At 40.3% G+C, this 16528-nt stretch overlaps 1 protein-coding gene across 1 annotated transcript; it reads left to right on the top strand.

Annotated features, from left to right (window-relative positions):
• Positions 1–118: 118 nt before the first annotated feature.
• On the top strand, positions 119–15930 carry ripk3 (receptor-interacting serine-threonine kinase 3). The gene is made up of 13 exons (XM_083936814.1): positions 119–218; positions 1366–1442; positions 1524–1687; positions 2971–3136; positions 5436–5591; positions 6494–6642; positions 8406–8455; positions 9395–9556; positions 9666–9748; positions 9857–9920; positions 10642–10706; positions 12097–12273; positions 12664–15930. The coding sequence occupies exons 3-13, from the start codon at positions 1530–1532 to the stop codon at positions 12883–12885; spliced, it is 1452 nt and encodes a 483-aa protein (XP_083792940.1). The 5' UTR covers positions 119–218; positions 1366–1442; positions 1524–1529; the 3' UTR covers positions 12886–15930.
• The last annotated feature ends 598 nt before the right edge of the window (positions 15931–16528 follow it).

Raw genomic sequence — 16528 nt, 5'->3', positions numbered from 1 at the left:
GTGTAGTATGAGTTTAAAGCAGCTAAATCTGAGGAGCCATAGGGTTAAAATCCTCCCCTGTTTTCTGATCCGTCCATAAGCAGAAGTTACAAACCAAACAGTTTCACTTCTGCTTTCACTTGTTGAAGGTGGAACAAGGAGCAGCAGCAGCGCTTTAAACACTTTCTCAGCTCCGTCCGTACGCTTGAACGATGAGGAAGAGGACTACATCCCTAAGGGTGAGTGGTTTCCCATTCTAAACAAAACAACCACCTCTTTATCCGTATTAGTGTCTGTGGCTTTGACTTTTCTCACACAGAGCTTTTATGTTAAAGTCATGTGCGTGGGTTTGACTTTTTCATGAACTCACATGTAAATAGTCCTCAGGAGGGGAACAGGATAGAAGTTACCTCATCATGTAATCCAATAACACAACGAGAAAGACCATAAACACGTCTTTTATCTACATTTTACAGCTGTTCCTTTTATTATATCTGATTCCTGTAAGTTAGCCGGAGCAACAGAGAATGTGGTTTCCTGTTGTTTAGGTGAGTTTAGGGCTTTAAATGTAGGTCAGACACCATGGTAGCCCACATAAAAACACACTTTATGTGTCGATAAGATAATTATTATATATTATTTATCCATTTACGCCTTATACCAGCAAAAAAAGCCAAACATTCACTGGTTTCAGCCTCTCAGATGTGTTTTATTAATGATATTTATTAGGTTTAACTATGGGAATATGTCCGAAAAGGCTCGGGGCTTTGTTTGTTTTACTACTTTCTGTCATTTTATGAACTAAATAATCAATTTACTGGAAAATAAATCAATATTTCAAGTTAAAGGTCAAGTTTACGGTCATCTATACATGGGGCACACGTCTCTAATCAATACATGTATTGTTATTATCAAGGCAGAGATCTAGAGTTAAAGGAATAAACGCCAACACACACATTTGTAGTGATGTGTTAAACTGCGATTCTCTATAGGATTTGATGTTTTTACTTATTCAGCAACAAAAGCATGATGTAAAGTCATGACTGTTACTCATTTTCATTTAAAAGAGTCCAAAAAACACCCAGAAAATAGTCGTAAACACCCAGAACACCCTAAAAAACACATAGTTTCTGATTAAATCGTCGTTTTTCTGTCAATGTGTGTCTCCATAAATGATTTAAATGCTAATATACAACACAAAAATGTCTCCGTAACTGCTGGACGTGTGAATAAAACCACTTTATGTTTAATTTTAGTTGTAAATATGATGCATGTTCAACTCGGGAGTCATTTGTAAACCACTGCAGGTGCTTAAACGTCCCAGATGTAACACTGAGGACTCTGAATGAAGCACTAACTGCCTTTAAATTGCATTTTTTTAACCAGGTTGAGGTTTAAGTAGACTGTCAGAACCGGGGACTTCCCCATCCAGGATTGAACCCAGCCCCCTGACTGAGTGACTGGTAAGATCCTCCTTATTACACAGGAACAGTTTCATTTGCTCGCCCTGTGACAGCTGATCATGACTGGTTCCCCTCCTCCAGTGAATCATGGCGCTGTCCAGCGGTCCGGCTCCATCACTGGTGGAAGAGTCCAGTCTGCAGGACTGGCAGGTGATCGGCTCCGGGGGGTTCGGACAAATCTTTAAGGCCAGGCACCGTCAGTGGGGCTGCGATGTGGCCATTAAACTGCTTCACCATGACGACGGGTCAGTGGCTACAAAGAGCTTCTGTTTGCATTTAGATAAAGTTGTTCACATGTGATTTATATATAAGTTTGTTATGATATATAAAATAATATGGAGTTGAAGTTGATGTAAGAAAAAAGAACAATTTGTAAAGATAAGGCAAGGATTAATAGGTTATAAATTATAAATAAATATGCTGAAAGTTATTTATATCTCTTTTTCAAGTAATGATAAGTGGTGATTAATATGTTATAAATTATAAGTAAGATAAGGTTTATGTTATAAATTATAAATAAATATGCTGAAATTAATTTATATCTTGTTATAAAGTAAAGATAAGTGGTGATTAATATATAATTAATTATAAATAAATACACTGAAATTAATTTATTTCTCCTTTTCAAGTAAAGATACGTGGTGATTAAAATATACATATATATATATTATAAATAAAAATGCTGAAAGTTATTTATATCTCCTTTTCAAGTAATGATAAGTGGTGATTAATATGTTATACATTATAAATAAGATAAGGTTTATGTTATAATTATAAATAAATATGCTGAAATTAATTTATATCTTGTTATAAAGTAATGATAAGTGGTGATTAATATGTTATACATTATAAATAAGATAAGGTTTATGTTATAATTATAAATAAATATGCTGAAATTAATTTATATCTTGTTATAAAGTAAAGATAAGTGGTGATTAATATGTATATATATATATATATATATATATATATTGTAAATAAATAGGCTGAAATAAATCTTATTATTCTTGTTATAAAGTAAAGATAAGTGGTGATTAATATGTTATAAATGATAAATAATCAAATAAATAAATAAGTTATAATCATTAAAAATATAAATAAATACTAAATACTGCTTATTATTGAGAAGGGCAGAGATTAAATACATTATATTTTTCTTCTTTAATACTTTTTTAATATGTAAACTGAATTAATTAATGCTCATTGTTTGTTTGTTTACATTTTCTTTCTATATGTTATTTTTGTCTGCCTGGAAAAGTTTGATAATTTTATTTTAATATTATCATCATTATTATTTTATTCATTTTGTTTTATTGACATAATCGAAAGAAACATTTCAACCAAAGAATCAAAGTTGTGAATTTCTTATTAATTACAATTATATTGTTTTTATATTCTGTCTTTTACTGATATTCTATGTTATTCTGCTGCTATGTTATATACAGTATATTATTAATATATTATGTTGTATCTTACACTAAGTTATACCAGAGGGGGTCTCACTCATGATGCAAACTAACCCACACAGGACCAGCGCGTCTCTGCTGCGTGAGATCGACATGATGCGCCAAGGGAGCAGCCCGTATGTGATTCAGGTTCGAGGGGTCTTCAGGGGTCGACTCTTCTCCGGCCCGACGACGCAGCTCGGTCTGGTTATGGAGTTCATGGAGAGAGGATCACTGGCCTCCCTACAGGTAACCGGCGGTTGAAAATGTACCTAAAGTAATACTCTTACAAGCATTTAAGCATTTAAAGGTCCCATATTGTAAAAAGTGAGATTGACGTGCTGTAAAAATACTGTGAAAGTATCGAAATGCTCAATCCACAGAGAAACGACCACAGCCCGTATTCAGAAACTGTGCCTTTAAAACAGCGCAGACCCGGAAACGCTGACCAATCAGAGAAGACGAGGCTTTTTCAGGAGGGGGGCTTAAAGAGATACGGACCGAACTAGCTAACAGCACAGTTCTAGGATATTGTATGTTAGATATAATAAAATAAACTGCACTATAGTGTCACCATTTGGACAGTTTTTGGCTAAAGTCTATCAAACTTTCGGTTTAACCCTCAAATATAAATGATGGTGTAATGTTTTGAGTTCATTTAATGGTGTTAAACTAAAGTCTAACCTCTTATCTTTGTAACCAAATATCGTTTTAACGGCCTAATTTATCTTTGTGTTTACAAGAGTGGTCAAAAGGATGCTAACACCAGTGAATTAGCCGCGTGTTCCTCTAGTCGCACACCCCGATCTCCTCGCCGTAAACACTGGGAGCTGCTGGTCGTCCACATTAACATCAGTGTTGTCAAAACACCCAGGACCAAACTTCAGTCCTTCACAATAAAAGTACATGCTTTAACAGCGCCAAAATAAACCGTAAAGTCTTCATTTACATATTTAATGTAAACCACCGCCTGAGCAGCTGAGGCTGAGCGTCGCCCAAACGTTCTGACTGCTTCCTCTCATCAACGTCACTTTAATTTACTATTTTGATGTATAAATGCCCATGAACAAATATAAAACTTCACTTGTAGATTCTTAGAAGTGTGTAAATTAATTCTACTTGCTATTCGGCGGCGATCACCCGGTAAAAGCACCACGAAATAATCGGAAACTGCGGCAGATCGGATCCGTCCGGATATGGGTAATACCAACGAATGGCGTCCAACTGGTGATACAGTCACGTTAACGCTTGGGCTTAGCTCACCCTTGTTAAGAGTTGCACGTGGCTAACAATATTGTTAAACAAGGGGAGGGGAATCACAAAGAACTTACTCGCGCTGACTCCGCTACAGCTTAGTTTCCACTCGCCTTTGGCTCAACCTTTGGTCCCTTTGGTCTAAAATTGCTAGGCGCAACATTAACTGGACTTGCTATCTGATCAAAGCGTCAGTAAATACACTGATAATCCCGACAGCAGCATTAATCTACCACCTGCAGCACTCACGTATCATGGAAACTCCTGCTAACCCTAACGCTAACTATGAAACCCACAGGGAAAAGGATAATAATTTATCAAATAATTATATTTTTGCAGCTCGTTTCTGAGCTCTGGTCCGGTTATTACCGAGGGCCCCTAGCAATCGCCCTCGCTCCCTGGCCTAGTCCCTGGCTTAAGGCAAACTTAAGAGGTTTCAAAACTGATCTCTGTCGTCATGCGATCGGTATCGAATTCTTGTGAGATTAGCAAGAAGGGTAAGGAGAGTCGGTTTTCAGTGAGCAGCGGAGCGTGGTGTAGTAAGGACACGCGACTTTTACCCCTCTTCCGGAGTCCGACTGCCCCTTACGCCTAGCTTCTCCGACTCAAGAGCCCTGTGGGGAGAAACAGGTGGAACGTACTGACATTTGCATTCCTATCAGCATTGATTTACAACTCAATCTGAGTCTGGGGAAAAGTCTGAGCCTCCGAAAATAACTCTGAGTCAGAAACCTCGACGGTTCTTCTTCGAGGTCTGTTTGTTCGTAGATCAGGACAGCTGTGGGGACATGCTACACGTATCAGTGAGCACCTCGTTCCAAGCTCGAAATGTGTCCAGTGTCCGCTAACTCGACTTAACCACAGAGGTTTAAGAGCCCCATACACACACATTGTGATGTTTCCTTGCAGGAAGGTAAAACTAACGCTGATTTGCTTGTGACATGTCAGAAAAACAGCTTCACGATCACTTCCTCCCTCCTTCCAGTGCTCCGGAAATGCAGAGGAAGTCAAGTGGCTCACAGTTGCCTACACGAATCACTGAAACCACTGCTACAAGAGTATATGTGATGAATCAGTTAAAACAAAGTAAAAACATCTGATTATATGATGAATATACTTTATATCAGTCACATTATAAGAGGTCTGATGATAACAACACATAAGTAGGAGCATAAGAGTAGTAATCTACTAGCATGGCGTTACTAGCTCATAAATATCGTATACTCTACATTCGTTATGTCTCAGGAAAAACAATATGTATGCCAGTTCTGAAACTATCAAAACACTCTTACAGGAAACCTTTCGTGGCGCTCCACCTTGGCCGCTGGTCTTCAGACTGGCTCACCAAGTGGCTCTGGGTATAAACTTCCTCCACAGTCTGTCCCCACCCCTGCTGCACCTGGACCTGAAGCCCAGCAACGTGCTGCTGGACTCCTCTCTCAGTGCCAAGGTGAGTCCCAGGCCTCGTCCTGCTGCATGCTTACTTTATATTGTTATATTAGTTTCCACACTTTACGGAGATTAAATAGAGGCTGCAATTAATGTAAAAGTCCTATGGACAAAACATACACTTATTCCCCTTGATTAAGTGTAATTTAATCCCATGGTCTTTTTCAGCAATTACATACATCAAATAAGCCGTCGAGACAGTTTTTTTCATGTAACAGAGAAATCTCCGAGAGTCGCTAACAGCCGGGCGTGGCTAACACTGATTAGCTCGGCATTCAAACGTCTTTTTTAACCACTAATGCTGCTCAAAATAACAGCAAACCTCTGCAGCAGCATGAGAAGAGTCCCTACACACACAACAAAGCACCAATGGGCTCCTTCCTTTGGGATTGACTTAGGTAATCCACTGGAATGGACTTGACTATGAGAGGAGCTGGTACAGGGGCCAGTAAGTAAGTCTTTCAAAACACTCTTTTAATAAACTCTGGGTTCACTAACTACGTTGTTGGTGCTTTGTTTTCTGTGTAGGGACTCTTCTCATGCTGCTGCAGAGGTTTACTGTTATTTTCAGCAGCATTAGTGGTTAAAAAAGACCTTTGAATGCCTTCACCGTTCTGCCCCAAGCTAATCACTGTTAGCGACTCCCAGATTTTTCCGTTTATAGATGAAAAAAACTGTCATGATGGCTTCTTTGATGTATGTATTAAAGTTATTATTAAAAGTATTGTACTGGTCAAACAGCTTCCAAGTCATTTTCTGTCAATCTTCTAATTGATTAATCAACTAATCAGCTGTACTTGTACAAACTGTTGGGTAATTTATAACACAACTTTTTAAAAAAAATGTACTTGGTAAACCTTTCGCTACCTGCTTCCTTCCTCCCAATGCTGATTTCCTCTCCAGCTCACAGATTTTGGCCTTGCCCGGTTGTACCACAGCGTCACGCGGGCTTCCAGGAAGGACAGTGAAGACGAAGGGGGGACGATAAGCTACATGCCACCGGAGGCGTTTAACTTGACGTACAGCCCTTCCAAAGCCTCTGATATCTACAGGTACAAAAGCACCAAACCAGCATTTGAATAAGAGTGTTTTATTTATCATGGAATAAATAATAATGACATCTACAAGATAATACCAATGTAATTTGACTTTAATTAAAGGGAAAATGTAACCTTGTAATACCATTAACCATAATCAAGGGTAATATATCACCGCCAAGCAACTTTTAAAGTGTCACTAAGGGCGCACTCACACTGTCCCTCCGCACCGCGCCCCGTGCTTTAGGGTACTTGTCCCCCCTCCCTCTCCCCCCGCGCCCCAGCCCAGTTTTTACTCACACTGCCTGGGCCTCGGAGAATGCTTCTTGCCTGTCCATACGTCATCACGCCGTAACACGTCACACGCATTGATGACGTCATGGCGATGCGTGGCTTTGTTTACAAATCTTTCCATAGACCTCTGAGTTTTTGTGCGTCTTGTCGACTGTTTTTGAATCTTTTCATCGACCAAATCTGCAGTAAACACTCCACCTCCGCATCACACCAACGTCAACCTTTCACCGCCATTGTTGTTGTTGTTAAATGTCCACGCATGGTCCGTCCTTCTATTTTCTATGTCAGAGCAGGCGCACATAACGCTACTGCCGTAGGGCTCGTGCTCGTGCTCGTTCACGTGCGCACGCTCGTGCTCGTACATGTGCAAACGGCTCTGCTAAAGCCTACCTCTTTCAAGCGGGCTGTGGGCGGCCCGCTGTCGGCTGTTATGCGCGGAACGGGTGCACTCACACTGCTTAAAGGTACTAGGCTTTAGCTGAAAAACCGGTTTTGACCCGTACAGAACGACAGTGTGAGTGCGCCCTAAGTATCGAGGCTAAAGCGTACTTGTCGCGAGCGGTAACTGGGAAAACACAGAGGACAGGACCCGAATGCAGACACGAACTCAGAGTCCATTTTAACTGATTTAATGAAGCTTACTTTACACAAACACAGTGAACGAGGGGAAAAGGAGTGGGAAAGAATGACCACGGGGAATGAGCTCAGGCGGGTGGTAAGCTGGGAGACAGGGAAACGGGCAACTGGAGCAAAAAGGCACAAAGAACAGTCACAAACAGGTCCACGGAGGAGTGAGGAAAAAATACGCTACCGCTCCTGCTGCTGAAACGATCTGGCGACGAATGAGTCTCAGGTCTGACTTAAAATACAGGAAGGGAGGTGATTAGTGCCAATGAGATCCACCTGGAGCAGCCTGCCGGGAAAACCACGCCCGCAGCTCACAACAGACAAACACAGAGAGGGGAGACACATACAGGGAGACACAGACAGAAAAGGGGAGCGAAGGGCTGCCAGGATGGAAGCATGACAATACCTTTCTTACACGTATGCACACGTGTTAAACACAAGTTCAATCTTGGCAGGAAGTCAAAATATCACGGGCATAGTCCCGAGCAAGAGGCATGGGTGGTGTATCCAGTAAAGCATTTACCTCCAGGACTCGGGCGCCTAGATTCTCACACAAGGGGAGGGGAATCACAAAGAACTTACTCGCGCTGACTCCGCTACAGCTTTGTTTCCACTCGCCTTTAGCTCAACCTTTGGTCTCTTTGGTCTGAAATTGCTAGGCGCAACATTAACTGGACTTGCTATCTGGTCAAAGCGTCAGTAAATACACTGATAATCTTGCTTTCCACTGTAAATCCATGCTTGTGTGAGAATCTAGGCGCCCAGATTCTCACACAAGCATGAATTTACAGTGGAAAGCAATTAAGGGTGTGATTGTAATGATATAAATAGTAATTCTGACATGTATTCTTTTTCAGTTACGGTATACTCTTATGGTCCATTGTCACATGGAAACAACCATATCCATGTAAGTGACTTTTGTGTCTTCATGTCTCTCTTTCACTTTCCAGGCCCAAAACATCTTCTTGTGTCATTAATTTCTGATTTGACTATTATTTTTTTTGCAAAATGACACATGGTGCAAGAATGGCAGGACTTTAAGGTGTAACCACACCTGTGTACTGTGTGTTTTCTTGGCTGTGAACTGAAGAGCTAGGGGAAAACACACCCAGCAGCAGCAGCAGACGCACAGAATCTATCATGAGCATTTATTTGGAGTTGTGTTAATGTCCGTCGGATGAATTTAAGTCTATATATTCAGCCTTCTTTTTGCTCCGCTCTTGGTCAGTTTGTATATTTCATTTAACGCTAATAATAATTACTAGTTTAATTTTAAAAAGTGCGACTTGTAGCTGCTCATGGGGGAGATTGTCGGGTCTCCGTAAATCATAAATAAGTCATAAAGTGTGGTCTTTACCGACTCTATATGTAAAGTGTCTTGAGATAACTTTTGTTGTGATTTGGCACTGTAAATAAAATTGAATTAAATTTCATTTTTGTTTCAAACAACATAAAAAAGAATAAACAAAAAACTTAAAATTCAAGACACAAAAGTAGTTCACGACAGAAAAAGAAAGAAAAAGCATAAATAAATAAATAAATACTGTTGTCCAGTAGGGAGTAGGAAGAAGCAAAATGCTTTTCGGGTCCTACCTGAACATCTTTAATTACAAAATAATCCGTATCAATGTGTTGTCAATGAACAATTGGTGAAAAATGCTAAAAGGAAGAGTTGGCGAAAGAACTCTACGGATTCGTCACCATGAACAACACCTTTCACATTACACATCGTCATTTAATCCGTTGTTCACAAAAAACTACAGGTTAAATGTCTGAATGCAAGCATCAGTCCAGACCTTATATTCAGGTATTTCTGAGGTCTCAGTTAATCATTCCTCCACTGTAGATGCAAAGTCCAGCTTAGTGCGGCTTCGCATCCAGGAGGGAGACCGTCCACCGATGGAGGAGATCAGGAGCCAGGCTGCGGGGCGGGCAGGGCTCACACGACTGATGGCGCTCATGGAAAGATGCTGGGACCCAAAACCCCAAGAGAGGCCTTCTGCCCTTGGTGAGGACATTCCTGCTTTTACCTCTGTAACTCTGACTTGACACAGAAAGTTATACATTTAACAACTCGTGGTGTCCGGCTCTGACGTCACATCTTGTGTTGTTCGCAGAGTGTGCAGCCGAGACAGAAGAGCTGTATAAAATTCACAAACATCAAATTCATGAAGTTGTCCATCAAATACTGAAGAAAGTGGTGAGGAACGAATCTCTTCATGAACACTCGAGTCATGCTGATGCTGTTAAAAACTGACATGATGCATCAAATCACTGTTTTTTCACATCTTTCACTTCCTCTTTTCAGGACGGAAAGGAAGAAGAAAACATGATAGAGCAAGTTGAGAGGCTTCGTATCACTCAGCCTCAAGGTCTCATTATATATAACTTTTTTATAACTCTTTAACACCCTAATTCAGTTTCTAAGATCGATACCACTCTCATGTCTGTACCCTAACTCTGCTACAGCCAGTAGTCTGTTAGCATAGCATAGCATAGCATAGCATAGCATAGCATAGCATAGCATAGCATAGCAAAGCATAGTATGAAAACTGAAAACAGATGAAACAACAACTACTAAAAGGCAGCATAGTCAACCTGCCAACAGCTCTAACTCTTGCTAATTTACACATCATATCTTGTAATCTGTAAGCTAACAGGCTAGTAGATTTAGCATTAGCATACAGACATTATCGTCTTTCTAAAGGACAATGGTTTAAAGGAATAGCGAGTGATGGAAAACATGCTTTTTCCCCAATCCCTTTTCTTTCATGATGAGAAGACCAACACACATTTAGCTTAGCATAAAGACTGGAAATAGGGGAAACAGCTACTGTGGGCTGTTTCAGTCCAAAGTTAAAAAAACCCCAATGCTCAGTAATTAAAACGTCATATCTTAAATCAGGCTAGCTGTATCAAGTCGTCATGCTAAGCTAAGCTAACTTGTCACAGGAGAATATGTCTAAATCTCTTTTTTAATATGACACATTAAGGTGACCGTTCAAATGTTATATTCTCAGCAATGTTATTCAGGAAATTTGTTTTTTTTAACTTCAGACACTGATATCTCCACCGTGTTTTTTCTTTTTGCAGTGAGCAAACCTTCTGATGAAGTCAACGGTTGTGATAAAGTGCCGATAGCTCGCCCGCCAATTCAGGTGAGATTCAGATTAATTCAGTTTTATGTATAGTGCCAAATCATAACCAAAGTTATCTCAGGACACTTTACAGAGTAGGTAAAGACCACACTCTATGACTTATTTATGATTTACATAGACCAAACAATTCCCCCGTAGAGTACGGTGGCAACGCAAACCTTCACTATAACAGACAGGAATGTCAGACAGACCCAGCTCTGTGGAGGACGCACATCTGTCTGCACTGAAATGTCAATAATAAGCTTCACAGAAAGGCTCAGTTTTAAAACACTGTTAGTATCCTAATGGGGAACTTTAACACTTTAACCTCTTCAATCATTTGGTCTCTGTCTAGCACAGTGTTGTTGTCTTTGTTTTTCTTTTAAACCCAGAAGAAAGCCTACATCGTGGTCTGTGACATACTGTTTTATTCTTTGCCACATATCGGTCAATGCTGTGGTGTTTCTACACTGCACGTTTTTTGCTGTCGTAGGGAAATATGACATGCACCACTTCCTGCTGCACCAGGGGGATTTTTACAGAAAAGAGTGATGAACACAGTGAATCTAAAAGACTCCATAAAGTGCATACAGTCTGGATACAGGTTTTGCAATCAGTGATACGATTATGAGTTGAGTATGAAGTTCCTGCATGAAGTCACAAAATAGTTCAGTCAAACTGTTGTTTTTACGCTTCAGTTTTCTCACAGATAAATAAATTAAATACGACTTGGTGGATGCTAGAGAAGCCTCAACACACTGACATTTATACGAACTCTTCCGCGAGGCAACATTGTAGAGAGTACGACACTAAATGCAGCAATAATCTACTTAATAACTCATTATACATGAAGATGTGACTTAAGTGACAATATTTAACCCTAACCCTGTCTTTTAACATCACCTGAACTCTCCATAGCTAGCTAGCTAGAGCGTCAACACTTATGCTAGCTATGAAGGGTTAAGGCTGCTAGCGTAGGTGTTGACGCTTGCACAGTGCGCCACTTTAGTTTGTTCCACTTGTTCGGTGGGTATGATCTAGCATCCTTCATACTAAGCGCACATGAATGTCATCAAACTCATCTAGCTAATGTGACGAAATGGCTATTTCCAAAAATGTCAAACTTTGCTTTAAGTCTGGTTAATTGATTTCACCCATTTTGCGTTGTTTTTTTGCATCTGCCTTTTCTTTACTTCTTTCACAAGCAAGACAAAACAAAACTTTTAACTTCAGTTTTGAGCATATAAGCAGAAAGTTTAAAAGAGAAAATGTGAGGCTAGCTTGTTTCTGTTCTCTTCTTAAATTACCAAAACAGACTGCTGACCAGTCATTTACTATTTTTGCTAAATGTACGTGCAACTGTAGCCTTTAAGTGTGTTTACAGGGCCACCTTTGCTTACTTTTGTTGCAGGAAATAGCTGGACGTAACATGAGCCGCCCATCGACAGACCAAAAAGGGAAAAGGTCCTCTGTTTGCCCCATTCAAACGCCGCCACTGCCCCGTCCTTCGACTAGGAAGCCACCTCAGGGCAACGCAGCAATACCTCCGAAACAGGCTTTTCAGCGAAACTTGTCTTCACAGTACAACGTGAGTTTTTTACTTGGCATCACGGCATTAAAGGAATGTAGGGAGCCCCTAAAGTCTCGAATGGTGACATTTGTTATCTTGTGCGAACAAGTTATTATCTTGCGCAAGACAATAACTTTAGGGGCGCCGTAGAAATGTTCTTCAAAAGGGAATTTAGGAAATCAAGGTATGACTTTTAAAAAAAATGTTGGATGTAATACTGTATATGCCTCTAAATTTTACCTTTTTTTTACCTCAGTGGAATTAATTCTTATTAAACTGAACTTTCACACAGAAAAAGTTGGGTTTGTGTAGGTGTCACTTGTAGTACTTAGTGTCTAAGATCATCGACTGCTGCTGTATTTTTATTATTATTTTATTATTATTATTTATTTATTTTCGTATCTGCAGCGTCAGTTCTCCAGCCCCGACAGTTTCCCCTGCCGTCCCGGCCCTGGAGTCCACATTCACCTCAGCAACATAACGGGATTACAGTACGGCAACAACAACAACATGCACATCCAACTTACGGACAACCCAGACAGGAAACGGCACCCAACGGCACCACCTAGAGTCGACCTCCAGGCGCCACATGCGGGAAACTGTAAGGACAAGATGGGAGGGGCTGGCTGAGTTCACGTTGAGTTTTTCCAATTTAAGTTCTCTAATTTTCGTTTTTACAGTTCTCTATGCTTGGTTTATCCCTTCTTGCACAACAGTGAGATCATATTGTGTAAGAGAAGCTTTTCTGTTTTTGCTTTTCCAAACTGAACATGATTTAGATGTTTTAATGGCATGCAAGCTTTTAAAAGGGTGCTTTGGTCCTTTTTTTTATATCTGTATTTATTTCGCTTCTGTTTTGTTTGTTTTTTTATAAAATTTTAAACCAGTGAGCAAAAAAACCTCACACCTCGATTTTGTCCTGTCAGCATTATAAATGTGAGCCAAGTCTGGTCATATGGTTTTGCTTTTTCCACCAACTGTGTTCAGCAAATATCCACAGTAGAAGTGCCAGCTCCCCATCAGGAGCCAAGAAGCCCCATAAGAACAGATTGATAGTTAATCAAACAGGTCGACTTATAGTCTTTATTGTTTTTAGTTGAGCTTTAATGCCAGGTGCACATATTCAATTCAATTTTATTTACAGTGCCAAATCATAACCAAAGTTATCTCAGGACACTTTACAGAGTAGGTAAAGACCACACTCTATGACTTATTTATGATTTACATAGACCCAACAATTCCCCCGTAGAGTACGGTGGCAACGGAAACCTTCACTGTAACAGACAGGAACGTCAGACAGACCCAGCTCTGTGGAGGACGGACATCTGTCTGCACCGGAGAGAGGAAGAGAAGGAGAGAGAGAGAGAGAAAAGACAGACAGATGGACAGAGAGAGACAAAGACAGACACAAAGACAGACAGACACACTTCCAGAGATGCAAACAACCACAAAGTAACAGTGACTATAGTGATAGCTAAAGCAACGTGAATATGACTTACAAGTTATAGGAGTTAATACAGCAGAACAGCAAGAAACAGGCACAGCTAGAGTGACAGAACATGGCAAAGATAATAATTATGGTGACAAACATGGAGTTGAGTTAGTAACATGCACTGATGAGACATGAATGATACAGACAGACGGGATAAGAGCTCAGAGTATCAGCAACAGGATTCTCCCCCGGCGGACTAGGCCTATAGCAGCATCATTAAGCAGAACAAAATCAGCTTAACAATAACAACATAGCTGTAAGCTTTATCAAAGAGGAAAGTTTTGAGTTTACTCTTAAACATGGGGACGGTGGCGGCCTCCTGAATAACACTTGGGAGTCGGTTCCAGAGGAGAGGAGCTTGGTAGCTGAAGGCTCTGCCTCCCATTCTACTTTTGGAGACTCTAGGAACGACGAGTAGCCCTGCATTCTCAGAGCGCAGCGATCTAGTCTATGAACACCCCTTTGGTATGTGATGGAGGTTAGAAGCATCATTTATGTTCAGAAATAATGATCGTTAAACTATATAATCAATTGTATATAAAGATGTTTTTGGAAATGTTGTTTTCTTTGTACTTAATGCAATTCAACTGGTTTCATTTATATTTTTGTGTCTTTTTGTGGGTATGTTTTCACAAACCAATGAAGAGTAACTAAGAAAATGTTCCAACCCAGAACCCAAGAACTTCATTATACATTTCATCTCTTTTAAGACTTTTTTATAATAAAAATTAGGTGAATTTTAATAGAAGTGCGTGCTGGACATGCTGTCATCCAGAATTTCGCCGTACCACTTTGGCAAAAATTGTAAAACAGATCATGGTCAGCGTTGACATTTGGTTTCACACGGGACACTTACTTTGGTTAAAGTCCTGTGTTCGTTTGACCCACCCACCTCCTCCCAGAGCAGACTTTGGTGCTTTTTACACTACCTCATCTCACAGTGCCATGGTTACAGCCAGGTGCGTCTCATAAAGGCGCGGTGGTTTGTGCATCGGTATCAGACACTGAGGGCCCCTGACCATGCTGCCGTATCAACCCGTGCGACCATTTTGTCAGTCAGTTGACGCCGTTTGTCTATTCACCGGGTAGCCCTGCATGTCCAACTATGACGCTCCACTACAGCAGCTGTGAATTTAAACAAAACTACGTGGTTTGGACACACGGGACACAAAACGCAGTCTTCTGGGTGACAGACCTGCGTTTTTCTGACCCATCCCCGACCTAACTTACCTTAACTGAGTGTCTAATTATGCAGCGGTCGGATGGGTTTGCAGTTGAAAGGTTGGTTTCATACAAGAGCTTTTGTGTCGGTATAAAACGCAGAGGGACGAGAGAATGGGGCGTGCATTTGACGCCCTGAGAATGAGAGCGGGTTTGCCGTATTTGAGAGTTGGGAGTGAGAAATACTAAACTCAGTAGAAGCATGACGTAGCTTCTATGACGTATTGGATCAAACATATGAGGAATATTTATGTGATATTGCTTTATCTTAAAGTCTGGGAGGACAAAAATAGAGATTCATCCTTTAATCCTGAATGTGTTAAAGTTAAATGTTGTTAATTGGGAGTTTGTGATTTTTTTTTTTAATGTTTGGTGGAGCAGTCAATCAATAAATGGTTTAAAAGTTTATTTTAAGGCAAAATTGTCTGATGAAAATGTCACAATTTGCAGCCTTTGTATTTTCTTAATATTGCAAACAGACCATTGTTCGTGCAAAATGACATTTAGTGGTGGGTGTTATTATTAGGCAACTGTTGGAAAGTCTTAATTGTCATTTTTTAAGCGAAAATGTAAAAAAAAGGGGAGAATTTTGCTGTTTTATTATTTGTATGGGGAAGTCTTATGCCTTTTCCCACCCCAAACATTTTTGTACAGTCTCTAAATTTCTTTTTTGAGTTATTGTTTTTATGTTTTGGTGCCATGTGGTGTTTGTTGTCTGTCATCTGTCTGTCAGTGTGGACGGTAACATCCCTTGAGCGTCTGTAGGTGGCACTCTTGTTTTTCTTTTCAGCTCTATGGACATCTACCAGTGTGCACTTCTATTTATTCTAAGCAAATCACTTCTGTTGCTGCTGATAATTCACCACTTCCAGTTCACAAAACAGCTGTTTTTAAGACAAAAATGATGTAATGTATTGTTTTGTATCCATCACAGAAAAAAAAGACAACATTTAAATAAAAAAAATGCCACAGGTTAAGTCTTACTTGAATTTACTGTCACTATTAATAATGATTTGTATTAGAAACCAAAGTCTTTACATGGTTTTGCACTCCGGACATGAATCTCCAAAGTGTTGACACAGGCCTCCGCTGTGCACCGTAGCGTTGAGACTAATCGGTTGTGAAGGTCCGGTGTGAACCCGGCAGGCTCCTGGCATCGGATCCCTTCTCCTACTGCCAATCCTCCATCTGCCACCGGATCCACCGCAGAGAGACGCTGTGTGTCCCCGGGATGACAAACTCACACAAGAATATGAAACATGTGCAGTAGTTTAAAGTAAAGCTGCAGTTTTGATACTTAAATCATATTTTGAAGTATCAATAGAGGAGTGTGGACATGTTTGTTCGGTCAACGTCTTGGAGCTTAAAGCCTCAGTTACGCTTAATTTAACCATCGGAGCACCCAGCATGGACGCACACTATTTTTAGAACAACAGACTGTTTGCATCAAGGGATTTATATGTACAGGTGTTTTCAAGGACGTAGAGTCAGCGTTAACCAAGGACACGTAAGTCCTTGACAAGGTTAGCTTAATTAGCTGTAACAGTATGTTCAAATGTT

Source organism: Echiichthys vipera (genome assembly GCF_963691815.1).
Source record: "Echiichthys vipera genome assembly, chromosome: 22".
Classification (NCBI taxonomy): Eukaryota; Metazoa; Chordata; class Actinopteri; order Perciformes; family Trachinidae; genus Echiichthys; species Echiichthys vipera.
The sequence above is the reverse complement of the archived record's forward strand: the minus strand, read 5'-3'. Positions and strand labels throughout refer to the sequence as shown.

What these genes read in the sequence shown, in the direction of transcription:
- ripk3 (XM_083936814.1), top strand. Translation starts at nt 1,530, where the DNA reads ATGGCGCTGTCCAGCGGTCCGGCTCCATCACTGGTGGAAGAGTCCAGT. An exon ending in ACTCCTCTCTCAGTGCCAAG is followed by an intron (nt 5,592 to 6,493) that starts GTGAGTCCCAGG and finishes TTTCCTCTCCAG; the next exon opens with CTCACAGATTTTGGCCTTGC. An exon ending in AAAGCCTCTGATATCTACAG is followed by an intron (nt 6,643 to 8,405) that starts GTACAAAAGCAC and finishes ATTCTTTTTCAG; the next exon opens with TTACGGTATACTCTTATGGT.